The sequence below is a fragment of the Seriola aureovittata genome, chromosome 16 (assembly GCF_021018895.1).
Source record: "Seriola aureovittata isolate HTS-2021-v1 ecotype China chromosome 16, ASM2101889v1, whole genome shotgun sequence".
NCBI classification, from domain to species: domain Eukaryota; kingdom Metazoa; phylum Chordata; class Actinopteri; order Carangiformes; family Carangidae; genus Seriola; species Seriola aureovittata.
The window spans coordinates 3,544,211-3,566,042 of record NC_079379.1 but is presented as its reverse complement, the minus strand read 5'-3'; the positions used below and the strand labels follow the sequence as shown (position 1 = coordinate 3,566,042).

General features: G+C 38.6%; 1 protein-coding gene across 4 annotated transcripts in view; it reads left to right on the top strand.

The window, feature by feature from the left end:
- Positions 1–21,832, top strand: part of LOC130184300 (uncharacterized) — a 40,640-nt gene that overhangs the window by 1,606 nt on the left and 17,202 nt on the right. The window contains exons 3-22 of one of the 4 annotated variants that reach the window (XM_056400226.1): positions 113–272; positions 383–575; positions 1,127–1,198; positions 2,148–4,071; positions 4,163–4,255; positions 5,214–5,327; positions 6,391–6,547; positions 6,905–7,097; positions 8,322–10,200; positions 11,576–11,671; positions 12,475–12,888; positions 13,310–13,383; positions 13,684–13,815; positions 14,121–14,281; positions 14,838–14,997; positions 15,093–15,287; positions 18,663–18,822; positions 20,257–20,324; positions 20,429–20,682; positions 21,345–21,525. In XM_056400226.1, the coding sequence (XP_056256201.1) occupies positions 113–272; positions 383–575; positions 1,127–1,198; positions 2,148–4,071; positions 4,163–4,255; positions 5,214–5,327; positions 6,391–6,547; positions 6,905–7,097; positions 8,322–10,200; positions 11,576–11,671; positions 12,475–12,888; positions 13,310–13,383; positions 13,684–13,815; positions 14,121–14,281; positions 14,838–14,997; positions 15,093–15,287; positions 18,663–18,822; positions 20,257–20,324; positions 20,429–20,682; positions 21,345–21,525 (6,680 nt within the window). Of the gene's footprint in view, positions 1–112; positions 273–382; positions 576–1,126; positions 1,199–2,147; positions 4,072–4,162; positions 4,256–5,213; positions 5,328–5,929; positions 5,982–6,390; positions 6,548–6,904; positions 7,098–8,321; positions 10,201–11,575; positions 11,672–12,471; positions 12,889–13,309; positions 13,384–13,683; positions 13,816–14,120; positions 14,282–14,837; positions 14,998–15,092; positions 15,288–18,662; positions 18,823–20,256; positions 20,325–20,428; positions 20,683–21,344; positions 21,526–21,832 lie in introns of those variants that run through there. The other 3 variants (XM_056400225.1, XM_056400227.1, XM_056400228.1) reach the window with 3 other exon arrangements.

The window sequence follows — 21,832 nt, the reverse complement described above, 5'->3', positions numbered from 1 at the left end:
AACTTATTATCAAGTTACTAAAATGATCTATAGATTTACCAGGTCATGTTGATTACCGCTGCTGTATAATGGTTGACAGTGGAAGTTTTCATGTTAATCTTTGCTTTTCTAGGGAGAGGACTGTTCACCCACAAAACCGTTGAACCCTCCACGTTTGTTGTTGAATATCGTGGGAACATCTTTTGTCACAAAGACACAAGGCCCAGGGAGGAATGTGGTGATACTCTGAACAATTATTTGTATGAGTTTTCGTGGAAAGGAGCAAACTGGTGGTAAGTTATCTGTGTGTTTTACAGCTTTTACATTAACTGACCTTTTTGTTAGGTTATGTTTTATAAGAAAAACATATGGTGAAGTGCTATCATTTTTAATTTGCTTGCAGTATCGATGCTTCTGAAGAGGACGGGAGCCTTGGAAGACTCGTAAATGATGATCACATAAGTCCCAACTGTGAAATGAGGAAAGTTGTTTGTGAGGGGAAGCCACACTTGTGCCTTTTTGCGGTGAAAGAAATATCTCCAGGCGAGGAGATAACGTACAACTATGGTGATTCCTCTTACTTGTGGCGCTCAAGGGTAAGTTTATACTGTAACACAAGCCTTTTTGTATCCTTATAGTTTTTCATTAGAGTTACACTCAGGTGGCAATTTATTAGGTACACCTGGCTAAAGCAAACTCTAATATAACAGTCTTGCAATAAATCCTCCTTCATGAAGGTTATAATGTTCAGTTTTGGTTGAAATTGTTTTAGAGAAGTGTTGATTCTACTGTGGCGGTTGAAGTTTGTGGTGCTGTTGAATTGTATTGCATTATACAGAGACCTATCTCTCTGTATAATGCTTACCCTCACTGATATAAATGGGATATACAAAATAATAGAAACGCCTGCCAGTATAATACAAACCCAACATCTTTGTGTAAAGGCCTTTGTAACGTGGGTTTAGAAAAGTGCTCTAAAAATAAAGATTATTATTATTATTTGATATAGACTTATTTCATATTGAACATGTAGGGTCTCCATACATTTTACCAACATGGTATATTTTATTCTAACCAGAACACAATGTGATTCAGATTTGTGCTTTGCTATGCAGTTACTGTTTCTTATTGTGTTTGACATGTTCAGGAGTCCTTTGGTGGATCAAGTTCTTCAAACACAGACTTTTTTGCCACTTCATCAACACCATGGAATGAAAGGGTATATAAACAACTACATTTGTTGCTCTCACTAACTGTCTACATACAGAGGTTTTTTTTTTAGCCACTTCAACTAAGCAAGAAAATTGGACAGTACTGTCATATTAACAATGCATTCACACTGCTCTCACAGACACAAGGCTGACTAATAAATAAAAATGACAGGTTGTGGTTGTACTCTGGGTTTTGTGCTGGACTGTGTCTGTGCAACATGTTGATTAGTGAGCTTTAGAGGTGATGATTGGATGATGCAGTTTCTCATTTTGCTTTGTGCTTAATCACAGGAGAAAAGTATCATGCTCATAATTCTGTTCATGAAATAGACAGCTGGTCCTCACAAGCAGCAAGAAGAGAGCTATATTTTATTACATTGTGTATATACTGATATATATATATATGTCTTCAATATGTCCTGCAAAAGTTATCTCATATCTATCACCACTGCTCACCAATCGATCTCAGGACTGTTTAACTCTAGTTACCCCTCGGGTAAATACTGAATTTTGGCAGAAGATCAATTAACTAAATTACAGAAGATTGCAAAACTTGATTTTTTTCCACTGGCTGATTTTAAACTTATAATTTATTTAGTTGTGACTCTGATGCTGTATGTGATTATAAAAGAGACCTTGATCTCAATGGGATTAGCTCAATAAATAAAGGTTATATACAGTCTTGTTCAAAAGTTTTAGACACTTTAGATGTTTAAATTCTAATGATTCTTCTTTTCTTTCTTTCTCTTGGACAGAGCTGAGATAACTCTTTCATACAGACATGGGAGTGGTATCCATTCTCTTGATTAATTCTTGGCAAGAGAGTAAATAAGCAGATTTACCAAAACCTTTAATAATTCTTTTTATGGTACACTAGCAAAGTAGCAGACTTTTTTTTCTGTTTGTACATGTAAAGTTATGTACTGTTCTTGTAAAATTCCTTGCTTGTATTTCCAGCTTGAGGACTCAGGAGCTTCCAGCAGTGAGCAGTCCTGCTCTGACGACAACGATGATGATGATGAAGACGAAGAAGTACCTAACAGTGGACCAAGCCATGATAGTGACAGCTTCACCAACACCAACAGTCAGCTGGATTTCAGAGACAGTCCATCTTTTACTGAGTTTGATTCCTCTCAAGAGCCTTCAGGTTCCTTCATGCTGCAGCCAGACGATGCTTCATGCAGTCAGCAGGAGGATGAAGCTGCGTTGGACTCTGATGAACAGGGCGCAGATGAAGACTATACACCCAGTGAGCCCAAAAAAACATCTTTCACCAATAAAAATTATTGTTATGTTTGTGGGAAAGGTATTTCTAAATTTGCTCGTCATCTTTTTAAGCATGCTGATGAAGAGCCTGATATCGCTGAAGCCTTTGCGTTACCCAAATTCTCCAAGGAACGAAAAAGGTTACTGGACAGGTTACGAAACAAAGGAAACTACAATCATAATCAGGAGGTGTTGAAGAATAACAGCGGAGAGTTAAAAGTGAGAAGACGACAGACAACCGTGGCAACGAGTGCTAAAACATGTGTACACTGTCTATATTGTAAAGGCATGTTTAATCGTAAGAACATGTGGAAGCATGTGTCCAGATGCACTTCGAGGAAAATGTTAAACCCTGAAACACCTGGCAAGACAAGGGTCTTAAGTGAGATTGCTCTTGCTGAGTCACGATTCTCCCAACAACTTCCTTCTGGTGTGTGGAATATGTTTTCAACTATGAAACACGACCAGATTTCTTTTGTAGTTCAAAACGACTACCTTCTGATACAGCTGGCTCAGTACTTGACAGAGAAGTATGGAAATAATCTAAATAAACATGAATACATCAGACAGAAGCTGAGAGAAATGGGGAGACTCTTGTTAGCGCTGCATGAAAAGTCAATCTTCAACTTTGAAGATGCCATCAAACCCCAAAACTTCTACAAAGTTGTGGAGACGGTCAAAGGCATTGCAGGTTTTGATGAAAAAAACCAGGGTTATGACAAACCAAGTCTGGCTTTGAAAATAGGACATTCACTCAAAAAACTGTGCAGGATTGCTCTCAGTGTGACTGATGACAACGAGCGGACGAGAGACACAAAGACATTCATGACACTGTGCACAAAAGAATGGAGTGAACTAGTCTCCCAAACAGCTGTCGCTTCACTGAGCGGACGAAGAGTAAACAGCCCGTCCACCATACCGTTCACACGCGACATGCAGACTTTCTACAGGTACCTAGAAGCAGCATCGGCTTCTGCCACTGACAGCCTGAAGATGCATGAAAGCCCACAGGTGTACAGGGCACTCTGCAGAGTGACGCTTGCACAGGTGTCAGTCTTAAACAAAGGTGCACCTGAGGTTTCAAAAATGACACTGAAGTCATTCCAGGAGAGGGACGACGCCGCCCAAGTGCTGTCCAAACACTTCATCAGAATAAATATCCTGAGCAAGACAGGCCAGAATGTTGCTGTTCTGTTGACATCTGATCTTGTCAGTGCATTAACGCTGCTCATAAGCAAGAGGATGACGTGTGGCGTACATGAAGGCAATCCTTTCTTGTTTGCAAAGCCGGACTTTTCGGCTTCGAGCCTTTACCATGGAGGGCACTGCATCAGGGCTTTTTCAAGTCTGTGTCGTGCAAAAAACCCAGAGCACCTCAGGTCGGTGCATCTTCAGAAGCACATAGCAAGAGTTTTCCAGATTCTCAACCTGGAGAATGATGAGCTCGATCACCTGGCCAAACTGCTGGGGCACAACATTCGGGCTGACAGGGATTACTACCGTTTGCCAGAGGCAGCTGTGGAACTGGCAAAGATTTCGAAACTACTTCTGGCGATGGAAAAGGGTTCTCTCGAAAGATTCAAAGGGAACTCTCTGGATGAAATTGATATTGAAGGTATGTGTCCACTGTAATAGACATATCTGACCAAATAAATCATTTAATAATCTACAAATGAATACAAACTCTGTTTTGCTTTTTATTCAAGATGAATTGGAGCCAGATGTGGAGCAGGGAAACCCTAAAAACAGTGATGCTGAAGAGGACAATAAAGAATCAGCTGTTTTACTTCAGCAGAATGGTACGTTGTGAACAGAACCCGCCCCCTACCCATTTATCTGTAATATTCATATTCAATATTATTATTTTTAGAATACTTTTCTTGCCAGAGTTGGCCAGTGACATATAAGTTGGTAATGCACATTACTACATTGTCTTACCTGTCAAAAAAATTATATATATAAAAAATAATAATAAAGACTGAATAATTATAAATATTAATTACTGAGCTGAAATGACATAAATCAAATAATCCATAAGAAATCATCTAAAATGCAGAGTCTCACACAGGTTGCATCAGTAGATTATCTTTGCAGTACAATAATTCTCCAAACCAGCTTGTCAAGCATTTTAAGCATCACATCAATTCTATACATTCAAGTAGTACGTAAGAAGAATTTATTGTCAAGTGACTCAGGTGAATAAAAATAAGTAAAATGTAAAATATTATATTATACTAATTTTTAGTTTGACCGCAGGTTGTTTTAGTGGCTCATGAAACGTAATCTTCTATTTAGTGCTATTCAAAACAATGTCTAATGCAGTTTTGTCACAAGTATTTTTTCCCGGCATATACGTCACTTAAAATATAATGAATCCAACACAACACCAGAGAGTTAAATTAACACCATCACAGCACAGCTTCAGTTGAAAACACTTAGCGGTTCAAGTTCCAGTCATGTCTTTTGGACCTATAACATTGCATTAAATTGTACACGTGTTCTTATTTTTGTGTCCATTCTACTTAAGTGTAATTTTAAAGCCTGAGTTAGTGAATTAATGATTCATAAGTTGAGCTGATGGGAAATACATTCACATTAAAAGACACCAGTTCAACCGCAATGTTAGAAGTACAGTGTAAAGACAGTATTAATCAAACTGTATGATGAAAATGGAACAAGATGAACATGACAAGACAAACACAGGTGTGTGTGACTTTTTTGAAGCTTTAATATTAAATATTTTTTATAACCTTCCAGATGATGTGAAGCAACGAGGAAGACAGCTGAGTCCTGAGCAAGAGGCCCTGGAGCACATAAAGTCTTGCAGAGACAAACCCTTCCTGCAGGAAATGTTTATTGACTCCTTAAAAGGTTGGTGCTGACACGACTGTCTCTCCATTCAAGTTCCAGGGTTTCTGGAGGTTTTTGATAACTAGCAGGGAGAGTCAGCCACAGTTAAACCATTTTTTCTAATACATGAAGCGATTAGAGACACTGATGTTTGAACAGTGAATGATTTGATAATACTGTTTTCTTTTGAAGATGTTACTCCAGGTCTAGCTTGCAGTTGCAAGACACCTTTGCCTTATTTTCTGCTTCTTCACATCAGAAAACAAAACTTGTGTATTGGCAAAAGGTCAATAATGGAAATGTTCAATTAAGTTAGTGCAATAATAGATCACGATCACTTCAGTGTTTTCCCAAACAGTCTGTCAGTTTGTGCTGGTCATGAGGGGGCGCCATGATCTTCTAATGAACATGCCACATAAACGCAACAAGTCAAAGGTTTGGTTCTGGACTTTTGATGATGTGCCATACCCCTTTTACACGCCTCTTAATTCTTGTCTCACAACACTATCTACTGTCAAATAAAGACAAAATGCCCAAAGAATATGTTTAAAAAAGGATATAAGTATTGAGGCCTTTCAACAATATTTTGATTCTAACTCCTACCAGCTTTTTCCAGAGCTTTCAACCGCATCGAACAGTCTTCAGGAGTGAAGGAAGACTGTAAATAGATAAACTGTAAGTGTGTGTTTGCTCAACTGACAAAAACTATGAAATTCTGTCGAAAGCTCTGGAGAAATCTAGAACCTGGACCTTGAGTTACAATTGTTTTTTCCAAACAGCTAAATTTTTGTTGTTGTTTTCTCAGGAGAAGAAAAATTGATTTGTTAATTTTTAATGAATAAATCTTGGATAACAACAGACTGTTATTTTGAAATTAAGAGTGAGTCAAAACTTTGATCAGCACTTGGCTGAGGGTAATCAGCCATTTTTATTGTTATTGTTTAGTTTCTATTTATAACAAATAATCTGTTTCCTACAGAGCATGTGGTTTATTTTTGTTTTAGGATGTTCAGGTTTTATATATTTTTGTTTTAGAACAACTGGATGTAACTTTTGGTTTTCTCTTTTATTCTTGTTTTTCTAGGGAGAGGTGTTTTCACCCATGAATCCATTGAACCATCCACCTTCGTTGTTGAATATCGAGGGAACATCTTTACTCACAAAGAGACCCGGACAAAGAAAAGTGGTTATACTTTGAACAATTATTTGTTTGACTTCTCTTGGAATGGAACAAACTGGCGGTGAGTTTACTGCTGATTTTTCAGTTTGGTCATTAAAGGATGGTTCTTGTTTTAAATCATCTGTATTGGCTCATGTTGAAGAGAAAAACTTTAAGAATCCCAGATCATGTCAGATTGTTTTTCACCACCTTCATGATTTTATTTCTCAAAATGTTCAAAATTACCCAAAATTCAACTTTAGTATTAGTTAACTTTTGTAAACTTGGAAAAATTAAACAGAATGTTAAAGGATGTAAAAAAATCTCAAAATGTTTATTTACCAACAAAATTAAGTAGTTTGACTACAACAGGTCTGTTTTCCAGGACAACACCATGAGAATAGTTGTTTAAGTTTCATGAAGAGTATCTTTCTTGCAGCATTGATGCTTCGTCAGAGGACGGGAGCCTTGGAAGACTCGTGAATGATGATTACAAAAGTCCCAACTGTGAAATGAGGACTGTTGTTTGTGAGGGGAAGCCACACCTGTGCCTGTTTGCAGTGAAGAAAATATTTCGAGGCGATGAGATAACGTACAACTACGGGGACTCCTCATACCCCTGGCGCTCAACAGTAGGTTTTTTTTCTGCAATATGTCTTGGTTTTGATTTTGTGTGTCAATATTTTTATACTTTTTGTCCCATCATGTCGCAAATAATTCAAGTACATCCGCTGACATCTATTTCAGACATGCCTACTAATTTTTTACTACTCTGCCTCTTTCTGTTTATGACAAATATATTAGGAAATATTCTATCTTTAACATAGTGTCAACAAAGTAACGATCATTTTTGATTAAATCTGGTGATTATTTTCTCAATTAAACAAATGTTCATTTTTGCACAACAGCAGACAAACAAAGAAGTCACAAAAAGCCTAATTAAACAACTGATTGGTGAAGCTGGTTGAAGGTTTAGCAAAACAAAGAGACTTCTGTATGCTTTGTCTGTCAGCCCCCTCGGTGGTCAGAAATTGCTTAGTGCAGGTTTAATGCATTCACTAAAGTGTTAATTATGATGTGTTAAAATAAACCAGCACTGGAGATTTATATATGGATGTGAATTAAGACTACGCTGTAGCTGATGTTTACCTCCTCGAAAATGTATCTGCATTTATGGACGGCAAGAACTGTGATTAGGCATTAGTGAAGATGACATTTAGGGGTTTGAAAAAAGACTCTCCTTTTCAGATTCACATCAAGCAAAGCCATCTCTTCTGCAAAGCTCTTTCTCACAACCACTGCCGCTCTCTGTGAATGAATGTTAACACAGTGACTCCAAAGCAGAAGTCTCCTATTCACTAATGAGACACGGCAAAGGAAAAGTTGTAACTCTATTTCTGTAACTATGTTGTGCCCCACTATTGCTCTCTATCATACAGTGATATGAACACTGCTCCAGACTACCTCAGAACCCAGTGAGAAAACAAGCTTAAAGTTAGAGAGAGTTGGAGAAAAAACTAGTCTGAAAAAAAGTGAGCTAGCTATTTTTTTGGGGCATTTATTGCTGTTAAACGTTGCAGTGAGAGTGAGACAGCAAAGTCAGGGCGAGACAGAGGGGAAGACATGCAGCAAAGAGCCGCGGGTTGGATTCCAACCCTGCTGCAGTAGGGACTAAGCTTTCATGGTACGAGCTTACCAGGTGAGCCACGGGGGCGCCCGCACACTGAATGAATCTTGATATTGTATATTGGTGTCAAAAAATTTAAAAGATAGAGTTATAATTTGAATGGCAAACAGGGGGAAGTACTAGATAAGCATTGTTTTGTTGATTGATTTGTTGTTTTTCTTAATTCCAGGTTGTCCCTGATGATGGACCAAGTAACAGTTTTACCGGGATCAACAACCGGCAGTGTCAGAATGTGAAGACCAATCCAGAGTCAGGTTCCTCTAAACGGCGGAGATCTGTGCCTGAACCCATCAACGATGGTGATGAAGATGATGATGATTCATCCAACCAGCAGGAGGATGAGGCTGACTCCAGCTCAGATGTCTCTGCCTCTGATGTGGAGCCCAAAGACCCTTCCTGTACCACGAAGAATTATTGCTACGTCTGCGGGAAAGCTCAGTCTAAAATTTCTCGTCACCTTTTCACCCACAGGAAGGAAGAGGCCGAGATCGCTGAAGTGTTGGCGTTACGTCGAAAATCCAAGGCGCGAAAAAAGCTCCTGCAGAAGTTACGAAACAGAGGAAACTACAAGCATAATCAGGAGGTTTTGAAGACCCAATGTGGGGAACTGAAAGTGAACAGAAGAAAGTCAAACATGCCCCCCACTGCTAAAACATTTGCACCCTGTATATATTGTAAAGGCATGTATGGTCGTAAGGAAATGTGGCGACATATGCGGAGGTGCCCTTCAAAGAAGTTCTCTCCTCCAACAGGCCGCAAGACTAAAATCTTAACTTTGGTTGCTGCTTCAGTGTCTGCAGACCCCCAAGAAATCCCATCAGAGGTGAGGAAGCTGTTAAAAACCCTGAAGAAAGATGAGGTTTCATCTGTAGTTTGGAGTGATTCTTATATTCTGCAGCTGGCACAGTGTTTGTGCCTCATGAATGAAAAGAAAGAAAGAGCCGAAGACATCAAACAGAGGCTGAGGCTAATGGGAAGACTCCTAATAATATTAAGAAAAAAGTCGGTAAGTAGCTTTGAAGATGCTATCAAAACTGAAAACTTCAGCAAAGTTGTTGAAGCTGTCCGAGAGCTCGCTGGTTTCAATGAGGAGACGAAGTCATGTGACAGACCAAGTGTTGTGGTGAGATTGGGAAATTCCCTCAAGAAAATGAGTGACATCAGATACGCCAGGGCTTTGAAAGAGGAAGCCGATAAAGAGACGATACAAGATGCAGAGACTTTTATGAAGTTGTGTGCAGAAGAATGGAGCCACACCCCCTCAACAATATCAAAAATAAACAGCCCGCCGACCGTACCGTTCACACAGGACGTGCAGCTCTTCTACCAGTGCATGGAGAAGACAGCAACATCTGCAGTCAAAAGCCTGACCATGTATGAGAGCGCTCCAGTCTATAATGCACTTCTCAGAGTGACAGTTGCACAGGTATTGATCCTAAACAGAAATGTGTTTGAAGTTTCAAAAGTCACCCTCCAGTCATTCCAGGACAGGGAGGAGACTGAGCTTCATGGAGACGCTGCTGTTTGTCAGTCACAGTTTGAGCAAATTCTGTCCAAGCGCAATGTGAAGATCAATGTTATAACTAAGAGTGGCAGAAAAAATGTTGAGAAAAAAGTTGCTGTTACGTTGACACCCGAGCTGCTCAGCGCAATAACACTGCTTGTGACCAAGAGAAAGGCATGTGGCGTGCATGAACGTAATCCCTTTTTATTTGCAAGACCTGTGGCCATATGTACAAGCTTCTACCAGGGACAGACGTGCATCAGCACCTTTGCAGCTCGGTGTGGAGCAAAGAAACCAGAGAACCTCAGGTCTACTTTTTTTCGAAAGCACATCGCAAGAATTTTCCAGATTCTCAGCTTCACAAATGACGAGCTGGATCAGTTAGCCAGAGTGCTGGGCCGGGACATTCGGACCGACAGGGAGCATTACCAGACGCCAGAGGCAGCACTCGACATCGCAAAAATCTCAGAGCTGCTCTTGGCAATGGAGTATGGATCGCTTGAAAGATTTGAAGGAAAATCGTTTGAGGAAATTGAGATTTCAGGTATGTGATTAGTTCAAAACTTAAAGGTGCCCTGTGGGAGTTTTCTTGTAAACAAACAAAAGTTATGTTTACAGTCAGCTTTACTCACAAAGTTCACTGTGTATCCTTAAGGCCTAGCAAACATGTTCACTGTATTTCCTTCCTCGAAACATTTGCATCACTCAAAACATAAAGGTCTGATACCAATGTCGCCCCCTAAACCCTAGGCCCTGAACCCTCACAGACAACATCACCTGGTGAGTGATTGAGTGCAAGAGGCTGCAAGGGCCCAAAATGGTATAAAGAGGAATGGGACAGCACTTATATCACGTTACCTTGATGATGCCAAAACATTTGCATTCATTTGTGGGTTTGGGACTTTTGATTGTACATTTTTATTCTCTCCCTGTTTGTAAAAAAAAAAAAAAAAAGTTGGATCAGATCTATTCCAATTTGGATGTATGGAATTCATCATCATGTCGTCATAGGACAAATAAGTGGCTCTGAATCACAGTGAGCTCTGTGTTTATACCGTAAAGTACTGTCTTTTTTCCTGTACTGCTAACATTGGGATTCGTTCCTTTCATGCTTGTTTGTTGCCCGTTCTTCTTCTATCTTATTATTTCTTGAGTTTTATGGCCATTGTTTGCCCTTTTTTTACACTTCTGGGCATCCCCCTGATAACCATGGCAACCCTGTTTTTTTTACATCACAAAGCTCTGAACTTTGGGTAATTCCCTCAGGCAAAGCCTACAGAAATGCCTTCCTAAGGACAGTCACATTAGTGACCAGTGGCTAAAATAATTTCTTTCTGAAATGCATTTCACCGTCTGTTCGGTCCATTTCCACATTCACTGACCATCGGCATTTGCATTTACCAAGCTACAATAGTAGGGTACAATCTCAGAAAAGTCAGCCGATCAGAATAAAGGTTCAGAGACAAACACAAAATGCCCTGTTGCTACTAGAGCTCCAGAGAGAGGCATAAGAGAGGAGATATGAACATATAGTGAGATAGTTTTTGGTTCTTAAAAGCACAAATATATCTTCTTATGGATTAACATTTCAACTGAAACACTCTGAAAGGGTAAAATATGGAGCTTTAGACCATTGGTAAGAATGTTTATTCACGTTCATATGTGCATGCATGAGTCAAAAACTCCACGGGATATCTTTTTAAAGGATGTCAAACCTTTTCATATAAGTGTGTGTTTTGTAGATAAAGGCCTGTACTTAGAGCTAGAGAAAGTTGATTCATAGTTTTTACTGGATTCTAAAAAAAAAAGACCAGCATTAATAAAGTTTTGTTTTGATGAAATTGATGCTTTTGTGATATCAAGATTACTGCATTCCTCTTGTTACAACACACATGTACTTGTCTCACTTTCCTTTGAAGATGAAGTGCAGCCATACGTGGAGCTGAACAATTGTGATGACGCTGATGATCCTGAAGAGGACGATGAAGATGCAGGCGGTTCTCTTCAGCCGAGCGGTATGTAATAAACATATAAACTCTTACTAGCCTTTGATCTGTGTTATATTCGTTTTTAGGCACTGAGGCTTGTAATACACGTCACTGCATTTTCTTTAACTGAAACAAGATTAACCACCAATAAATCGGAATCAAAAGCAGAATAATTATATATTTACAAAGATTGTATTTAGAGGTATGTTAATGGACAAACAAGGAATAGATTTGCTCATCTATGCCCAATCCAGGCCTGCTCTACAAAATTAACACAAAGAATTGCATTTGTCAAGAAATTGGAAGGTGACAGAAATGCTTGAGATGTTTAGTTGATTCCTTTGTAAAAGAGAAATTGATAACGTGTGTTGAACAAGGAACAACATAGATAATCATAATTATATGCAAATTATGTAGAGCCACATTAAGTTACTTACTTTCTATAATTATTGGTGGCTGTGATGTGGGTGTCTGGCAACTTGTCTTGTGTTTTGTTTTGCTTGTATTCACGAATATAACAAATGCCCATTGATGTATCTTTAAATGAGTCGAGATCAGTTCAATTTAAAAGCGCTATAATTTATATTTTTATCATAATAATGGATCAAATAGCAAAGTGAAAACAATGAGACGGTGTGAGAGGCATCATTCATAGCGACGAACCTATAGAGAGTTATCACCTGAATCATCTGCTTTACTGAGCTTTGTAGAGAGTTTCAGCTCATTGTTTAGGTTTCTAGCTGCGTTGATCTGTGAATATTGACCAAGAAAAGTGTTGATACTCTTCTCACATACTTGTCTGTCTCTTCTTGGTCTTTTTTCCTCAGAAGGCTCATTTTCATCAACTAAAAAACGAGTTTCTTCGTCGAGAAAACGAGGCAGAGGCAGGAGGAAGAAGAGTGAAAGTGAGGAGTCTGAGCTGAATAAAGAGAAAAGTGATGAGGACAACACAGAGAACAATATCAAAACACCTGAGGAAACACCATCTCGTGGATTTAGTGATAATGATGATGATCAGGACATGAATGTGGACTTTGATATGGACATAGACTCTGATGAGGATGTCAGAAATGTGGAAAATGATGGAGATGGTGACTCAAGTGCATCAGCGGCGATGCCTGTGAGGACAGATGTCAATAAAACCACGAAGCAGGATCATAAGAAGCAAACCACTGACACTGACTGTGAAGACACCATGGACATTGATGCAGAGAAGCATGTGGAGAAAAAAGATAAAGAGAAAGGTGAGTAACAAACTGACTGGATGGATGTGGATAGCAGAAGCTTCTCTGCCACCTTAAATCTGGTGGCGCTACAGGAAAAGTCAGGGCATCACAAAAGTCCATTAGGATATATTATAATGAAAAATAAATGTCTAATTTTGTGCCAATCCTTCTAGTAGATGTCAGGCTATTCAATAAACAAGTTTAAACTTAACCTGTTTATAACGCTGGAGAAAAAGTTCAGCAGAGTCACCAGAATTTATTCTCATGGGACCTTGAAAATCTAAAGTAGAATTCATAAGGAGGCACTAGAGGAAAAGTTGGTATGGTTCATCCTCTGTGGTCCACGAACGTCTGTGCAAAATTTCAATGCAGCCCATCCAATGTCAGTGCTAATATTTTAACAAATTATAACAAAAACATGTTTTCACGTGATTTATAGAAAAGAAGAACAGATTATTAGCTGCAGTGACTGGAATGAAAGAAGTGAAGATAGTGATCCCAAAACTCAGCATGGTAAGTATCCAGTCCCTGATGTTTTATCTCATATAATAATTAAAAAACTGGGTCAAAGTATGAATTAAAGTTTTCATTATATTCATGGTTCTTCCATTGACTGTAAATCTGTTTTCTATTGTCCAACAGTTGACACAATCGTGTTTATTTCTAGTTATAGATGGAAATGACGATGGACACAAAACAGACTTACGACGTTAAAATCAAATCACAGCAGTACAGTTTTCTCAGGTGACTTTTTTGGTTTATGGTTTTTTTTTTCTTGTGTTTTTTTTTTTTTTTTTTTTTTTCTCCTACTAGAATTTGCAGACTCCAGTTCATATTTCCCAGTTATCATCTCTTTGTAATAAGTGGCCGGTGAGGGATCAACCTGACCAAGACGGCAGCAACCAGAGCGAAACATCTTCTAGATCCACAGATGCCAAAAACAAGGTAGGAAAATGAACTTCTCCTGACAAGTGGATAAAGTATTTGGCTTCATAAAATTTATATAAATTGAAAAGAAAAATGTAATTTGGCACTGTAAAGTAATTTAAGGGAAAGTGTGCACCTTTATTAATAAAGTGTGAGGAATAAAAACAAAAATAAAAAGCATAGAATCTTTAAAAAAAGGTTCTCCCTTTTAGTATTTTGTAGTAACTTAATGCAGTTGTATTTCAAATGTCATATACTAAACATTTAGTTTGTTTGTATGCATATATAATATTGAAATCTGTATCTATTCTCTTCCCTGTCAGGCCGTTCACATGACATGCTCCCACTGCAACAAGAGCATGATGATGGGACAGACTGCGTACCAGAAGAAGGGATTCACTGATGTCTTCTGCTCCAAAAACTGCCTGTTTGAAATGTTCCCCATCAACAAACCAAACACCAAGACCTGCCATTACTGTCACAAGTCAGTCTGAGAAAAACGTCACCTCTCAAAGAGCCAGACCAGTATTCTTGCATGAAGTAGACTTTGTAGCCTTTGTAGTATAAAAGGTTTTAGTGTGTTTTTCCTAGCTTTCAGTCAGCCACTGGTTCCCAGTTATTTCATTATGGTATGGTATGCAAGCATTATATTCACTTGCACAAATAACTTATCGTTTCTTACATTTCAAGTTTCTAAAAGTTGATTTTCATAACATTCTTAATGAGTTGAAATGGTGGCTGCATGGAAAGCAATAGAAAGACAGTGAGCTGAAAGAAGCTATAAAGCTCCGCACAGCTAAGGTGAACTTCAGAGACAGCTGATAATTCTCTGTGAGTTCATTGCTACATGTGACCTCCTATCACATTACACAGCCATTTGAACCATAGTCATTAGTGTAGGTTCAAATAAATAACAAAGATGAATATACTGGTGAAAAAACGCCCTGATTATCTAATCATATTGTTCTGTGTAAAACGTTAAAAAACGTATTAAAGGTTGATGTATCAAACTCTTTATCTTCTCCCCTCCTCTGGGTTAGGGCGATAACGCAGCCTCTGGACCTCATCATGGCTGTAGTGGACATTAAAGGAACTATGAAGGACTTCTGCAGTTTGACCTGTGTGTCCTCCTTCAAGACCAACAGTGTGCCCACCCAACCACCACAGTCACTCTGCAGCATGTGCAACAAATCCTGCACTGTAAGTAAAAACAAATCTCAATTTCTTCTGCCTCAAAATAAAAAAAAAGTTAGTAAAAGTTGTACTCACTGCTCCTTTATCATTATCTACCACAGACCACATGTGAGTTGACCCTGCAAGAAGGTGTCCACAAGTTTTGCAGCGACTCATGCTTGGAAGGATTCTGCAGGGACAACATGCCCACCTGTGACAACTGCAGCTCCCTCTGCCACAACCAGCCGCTCATGCTGGAGCTCGAGGAGGAAACGAAAGCCATCTGCAGTGAGAAATGTCTGCAAGAATTCAAAGAGGTGCAGAAATATCACAATCACAAAGCACAAAAATACTCACAACTAAAACTGTGCAAAGTGCAGGTCCAGAATCATCATATTGTGGCCGAATCTAGAGCAAATCATGTTATATATACATATATACATGCTGTTTGCATAAATCGGTATGGTTACTGGCTTGGTAGCTGTAGAGAAAATATGCTTATTGTTGAAATAGACAGAGCATATCAAATTAATATTTTGAACATTTTGGTGACATATTTAGTTTTGTTACACTTTAGTTTATTGATATGAAAAAGAGGAAAACATAAAAAGGTAGATTGCATATTAAAAGATAATATATAAAAAATAATAATGATCTCAATGACAAAATGGGAATCAGGTACAATATGCTAGAATGATAAAGCTGCCGTTATCTGTATTTCTGTTATTGTCAACAGATTCCACAAAAAAAGGAAAACCAACATGGCGTGGCCTTCAGCCAGCCAGAAGTGGGTCAGTGTGTTTTTTAGCTCATTCAAACAGGAGGAGTTACTGAGGCAGGATTATGTCGTGCATTTGTTTGGGACTATTTTCAGCCACACATTAATGCACATTTGACTATTTATGGTACCAAGGACCAGTCACTGTTCATTTGTGTGTCTATTCGTGCAATTATGGTACAGGCACTGAGAACAGCCAAAAAAGTCAATGAGTACTCACTTAAGAAAAAAAAATGTTGTCACATACTTACTGAACACTAGGCAAGACCAATTAATCTTAAATTACATATGACATACTATAAATATCTTGATGAAAATTCTGTAGGATATTGTAAAGGTGTAGGTAAAGTCACCTGAAATGTCAGTATGCATTGTCATAAAAAAATTTACTTTACCCATATAAAATTAATTCTAAAGTTTAATTTTTTAACAGATTTGTCATATGTCAAAATTTGTTGCCGTTTGTTTTTGTGTTGCGCTTTTTGGCTGCTCGCAGCACCTGTACCGTAATTGCAGGAGTAGAGGAGTAAAAGACTGCAGTACTGTTTGTGTATTAGACTCGGCGTTGTGGTGGTGTTTACAGTCTGAACAGCGAAAAGTCGCTGGTTTCTCTTCATTTTCACCGTGGGGAAATGAGGTGTTCGGTACCCGGGTGTGGAAATGTCCGCACGTCAAGACTGTCCACCCCGCAAAAATTTCACGTTTTCCCGTCCAATCCGGTTCTGTGTTGCGAGTGGCTGGAGGCCATCAAGAACAGTCGTTTCGACCCAAAAGTTACAACCGTACTGATGACCAGGATTCACGGCCTGCGTGTGTGCAGTGACCACTTCAGGCATCAGGACTACATCGGCGGGCAGAGAAATTATTACGCAGCGTTAAAGCGGGGTGCCGTCCCGTCGTTGTTCCCATGGACCGAGCCAGAGTCAGAAACCGTACCGACAACGTCTCTGTCCCAGCAACAGGTAACGGTCAGTTGGCTCTGAGAGAAGTGCAGCGGGATAATGTAAATATATTGGGAATAATATAAAGGCTTATTACACAAAAATATTTTACCATGGCCGGATTAACCTGTGAGTAGCCCCCAACCAGAAATCAACCAGTACTGACATCATTAATTGATTAATTAATAGTCGGTTGACAGAAAATTAATTGGCATAGGTTTTGAGTAATGGTACCACTTTACACTAAATCTATCAGTCTCACCAGTGTCAGTTATGGCTCATTGCAATCAAACACCCAGATTACGGCATCATCACAGTGGAAGAGGTAACGTGTACAGTTGTCATTTCACTGTCAGCGACTACCTATCGAAGGAACCCTAATACAATAAAAAAACTCAAACCTGAGGCATTGCCAGTTGCTACAGCTGATCACTCTCCTTTTCATTCGTGGGGACCCTCTCGACTGTGCTCAATAAAATACAAAATTAAGTCACTAACAAAAAACAGTGCACACATTTCTTTCAATATGATGTTGATATTGATAAGATACTGTAATGACCTGGAGCCAAAATTGGATTATTTGTGAAATGGCTGTTGGTAATGTACAAGTAAACCCGCAAAACAGGTGGAATGAACCTCTAAATATATATCCATGTCCACGATTATGTTTAATACAAGGCCTCTGTAGCTTATGTACATTGAATTATATTGTAGCTCTGTGTTAAGATTGTAGATTCACACAAAAATGTTTTAATTTCAGGGTACAGAAATGTTTCCTCGAGCATGTGCTGCCACAGAAACATCCCCTGAGATGAAAAAAATGGATGCTATTATTAGTCTGTGGAGCTGCTTCAAAATAAACTACACAGGCTCTGTTCAGTGTGATGAAAGAGCATGTCATCCAGTGCAGCGGTGTTGTTCAAAAATGGAGATCTTTGACACAAAGAAATAAGATGTATTAGGCTTTGACTACACAGGGTTGTTTGAAGAATAAATTCAACCTTGGTTTTGCTTGTTTAATGCAATTAGAAATATAAAAATATATATTACATCCTCACCCTTATTAAAAGTTCTAGGGCTGCAACTGACAACTAACAACCATTTTCATATAATCTCGCAGCTATTTCTACAAGAAAACTGTCAGAAACTGCCAGAGAATAATTAAAAAATTAAAATCTTTAACGATAGAAAGCAAAGAGTAGGAGTAAATCCTCACATTTCAGAAGCTGTAACAGGAAAATATTTTTTCTCTCATCACTAAATAATTACTAGAAAATAATCTCACAGAATTTTTAACACTATATATTATTTAGGACATGAAATAACCAGAACACCACCAGCTTCCTCGTCATTGAAGAATAAACAACATTAAATTTGGCTTTTTGATAAGACATGGGTAAAATAGGCTGACCCGCAGTGTATGGACAAACATATCCAAACCCACTGGTATTGATCTGCTTTATACAACAGCCTCACTTCCCAACACATTTTGGAGCCTTGCTGCAGGGATTTCATCCCATTCAGCCACATGAGCATTAACGAGGTCAGTCGTTGATGTTGGGCGATTTCAGATGACATCCCAGTTCATCCCAAAGATGTTGGTTGGTGCTCTGTGGCCAGTCAAGTTCTTCCACACCAGACTGGGAAAACCATTTCTTTATGAATCTCTCTACTGTTGCCCAAACCTGGCCACCGATATCCTTTTAAAATACCCTTGTTTGCTGAAGCATGGAGATTTCCCTTAGGGGGAATAAGGGGTTTAGCTCAAAGCATTAAAAACAGCTCCAGCAATGCAGTGTGGTGAATCCATTCAATGCTGCAGCATCAACTCTGGTGGTGACGTTACAGGAACTGTGCAAACCACGTTTAAATCTGTGTCTAACATCAGTATTCGAGCATCGTATCCAGCTTTCACTCAGGAAGAGGCTGAGACGTCTGCTTGCTGATTAATTTCTTGTTTTGTTTTTCCGCAGAAAATCAAAACACCGCACCAGTGCACTATGTGCCACACTAATCGACCAATGTCAGATATGGTTGACTACGAAAGCAGCAAGGGCGTGGTGGAGCTCTTCTGCACTCGCACCTGTGTGACGTCATACAAGCTACGGCCTGCTATCATATACAAGCTTCAAGGTAAAGGAAAATAAGTTTGTCAGAACAGATTTTTTTTTTTTTGTAATATCTGACCTATCTGAAATGCCTTAAAATAGATAATGTGCAGTCTGACACAGATTGCGACCTCTTTATTAGACTCATCTTGCAGTGTGAGTGAGACTGTAGTTATCACACAGGCTGTCGGTACCTTTACTTCCAATCCCCAAAATTAAATATGTCTGCAGTTCTCTCATTGGTTATAATTTTTACAGATGTTTTCATTTACTGTGTTTTTCATTTACATTGTATACATATTTAGAAATCATTTTTTAAACACACTATTATATAGTTGTAAGTACTTGTATAAGTGTATATTTATGTATGTTTTGACAACTGTAACCTATCCTCTGGGCACCCATTAGAGGACGCAGCTGTATATTGGCACAGGTTTTGGCATGAAATTGGATTATAAAACCTGTAGTAGGAGCACCAGAGTTTGAACCAGTTCTATGAGGATCCTAAAATGCTTTGCACAGATAGAATTAGGAGACTATGTCAAACTTGTGTGAGGAGTCCAGTACCTAAACTAGTGCTACAAGGTCTAAAGTGTCCCACAGGTGGGACTGTGGATTTTAGAAAAGTTTAAAGCCACAATGTGTAGAATATTTATGTGATTACAACATATTTCTAATGGTTCAGATGTCAAAAGTTTTTGTTTGTAGATAAATAAAATGGTCTATAATAATGGTTTATAATAATATAAATATATCTTCAACGTTACAATTGTTGACAAATACTCAAATGAATTGACACTTTAAAGTGTCCTTACAGCTGCTTAGAACTATATTATTTAAACCATTTATTATTAATATAATGCTAATACAGATAGATAGATAGATAGACAGATAGATAGATAGATAGATAGATAGATAGATAGATAGATAGATAGATAGATAGATAGATAGATAGATAGATAGATAGATAGATTCATGTGTCCATTAGCTCATTGTTGATAATATTAAAAACAGATCATAATAAATTAACAATAATAACTAGATTAGTCCACTTCCTCTGGCTGAGGTGTTGTATAGCCTGATGGCAGTGGGAACAAAGGATCTCCTGAACCTCTCTGTTCTGCAGCGCAGTGAGATGAGACGTTTGCTGCAGCTGTAGCTGCTTCTCTGTCCTGCCAGAATGTTGTGGAGAGGATGGTTGGTATTGTCCAAGATGGCCTCCATCTTACATTGCATGTGTCTCTCCACAAAAGTCCTGAGTGAGTCCAGACTCCTGCCAAGCACAGACCCAGCTTTTTTTACCAGCTTATCCAGTCTCTTTGTGTTCGTGTCTGACATGCTGCTCCCACTATAATAATATAGTAGATAAATGCTTATTAAGGGGCTTTAAAGTGAAGTGTCACACATTCACTTGTATTTGCAGTAAACCTAATCACATGTTTCTGATTTCTCCTCTCAGGAAAGAAAAGCTCAGGTCGGTTGAAAAAGAGGAAAAAGGAAAAACAATCCCAACAAAAATCAAATACTGTGAGTATATTTACATATTTCATATAATAAATAAGTTTGTCTGATACATGCTGGTCCAGGGACGGCCTCTAATCCCTGTATAATAACTGTGCATCATGTCACAGGAAGACGTGATGGTCAGCTCTGACTCAACTGTAAACGAAAATGAAGCCTCGAAAGGTGCTGAATCGGACGCCACTCCAACACTCATCATCGCAGACTTGTGCGTTGTCTGTTGCAACTGCGGGAAGAGGCTGCCGAGAGGACAGACACTTTACCAGCCGAAGAGCTCGTTAGAGGTTTTCTGCTCTGCTTCTTGTCTCTCTGAAAGACACCCCCACTTCAAAATGGTCACCAAGAACTGCTACAACTGCTGCCAGTAAGTCCAGGATATTTTTCTTCATGCTTTTCTACGACTGATGCCTGATTTATTTATTTGTATAAAAGAGACAGAGAGATTGAACTGTGTCATATGTGAATCAACCCAAAATTTAACAGTTACGTTCCCATTTTTTTTGTTAATTTTGTTTGTTAAAATTATCAACAGAAAAATAATCAATCAGCTACTTTTATAATTGATTAGTTGTTTAAGTCATTTTTCAAGCAAAAACAAAACAAACATTCCTTAGTTCCAGCTTGGTGCTGTTCATTGCGTTACATGAAAATAAAGTAAAATTTTTTTATGGTTTTTGGTCTTGATCAGACAAAACAAGTAATTTAATTACATCACTTGAGCTTTAAAAGTTATGATTTTTTTTTGTATCCTCAGGAATTTAATAGACCAGATTAATATTGGATAAATTCAGATTTGTGGTTAACAGAAATAATCATTGGTTGCAAAAATGGAACTAGTTACCCTCTTTATAGACTAGTGTTGTGCAGTAAAGTAGTGAAACTGCTGCACTAAATTCGGTGGACTGAGGTTTTTATGAACTCTTAACCCATCCTTGAACGTCACTGCGTCATAACAGATCTCCTGTGTGCAGTTTTTTTTCCTGACTTAGAATCTCATCCTAATTTCATTCATCGTTGTCTCCTCAGGGTAATAATGCGGCCGCACAACGTCATCCTGGCTCCAGTGGATGATTCAGGAGCTATGAAGGAGTTGTGCAGCGAGACCTGCCTCAGCTCTGTCCAATCCAAGAGGGACATGGCCACCCCAAAACCCCCGCCACTAGTAGGACCCCGTTCAGAGTGCAGGATGTGCGCCAGATTTTGTTATGTAAGGAAAAAAAAATAACTAAGGCAATTGTATATTTTCTTACACATACTTACATACTTAACAACTTCCCAACATGTAACTTGCCATTGCCCTCAGTCCCAAGCAAATATATAGTTTCATTATTTATAAAAAGCCTCAGCAATGAAATGTGTAAACGTGCGAACACATCGATCAGATTTGTTCAATAAAGAGTGTGTGACACTTTCATAAACAGCCAGTTAAGCCCCCGTTATAGTCCATTTATTCATAAAGGGATGGATGTTTTATTTCTCCATCACTCAGCAGAAACTGTTTTCAAACACAAGGT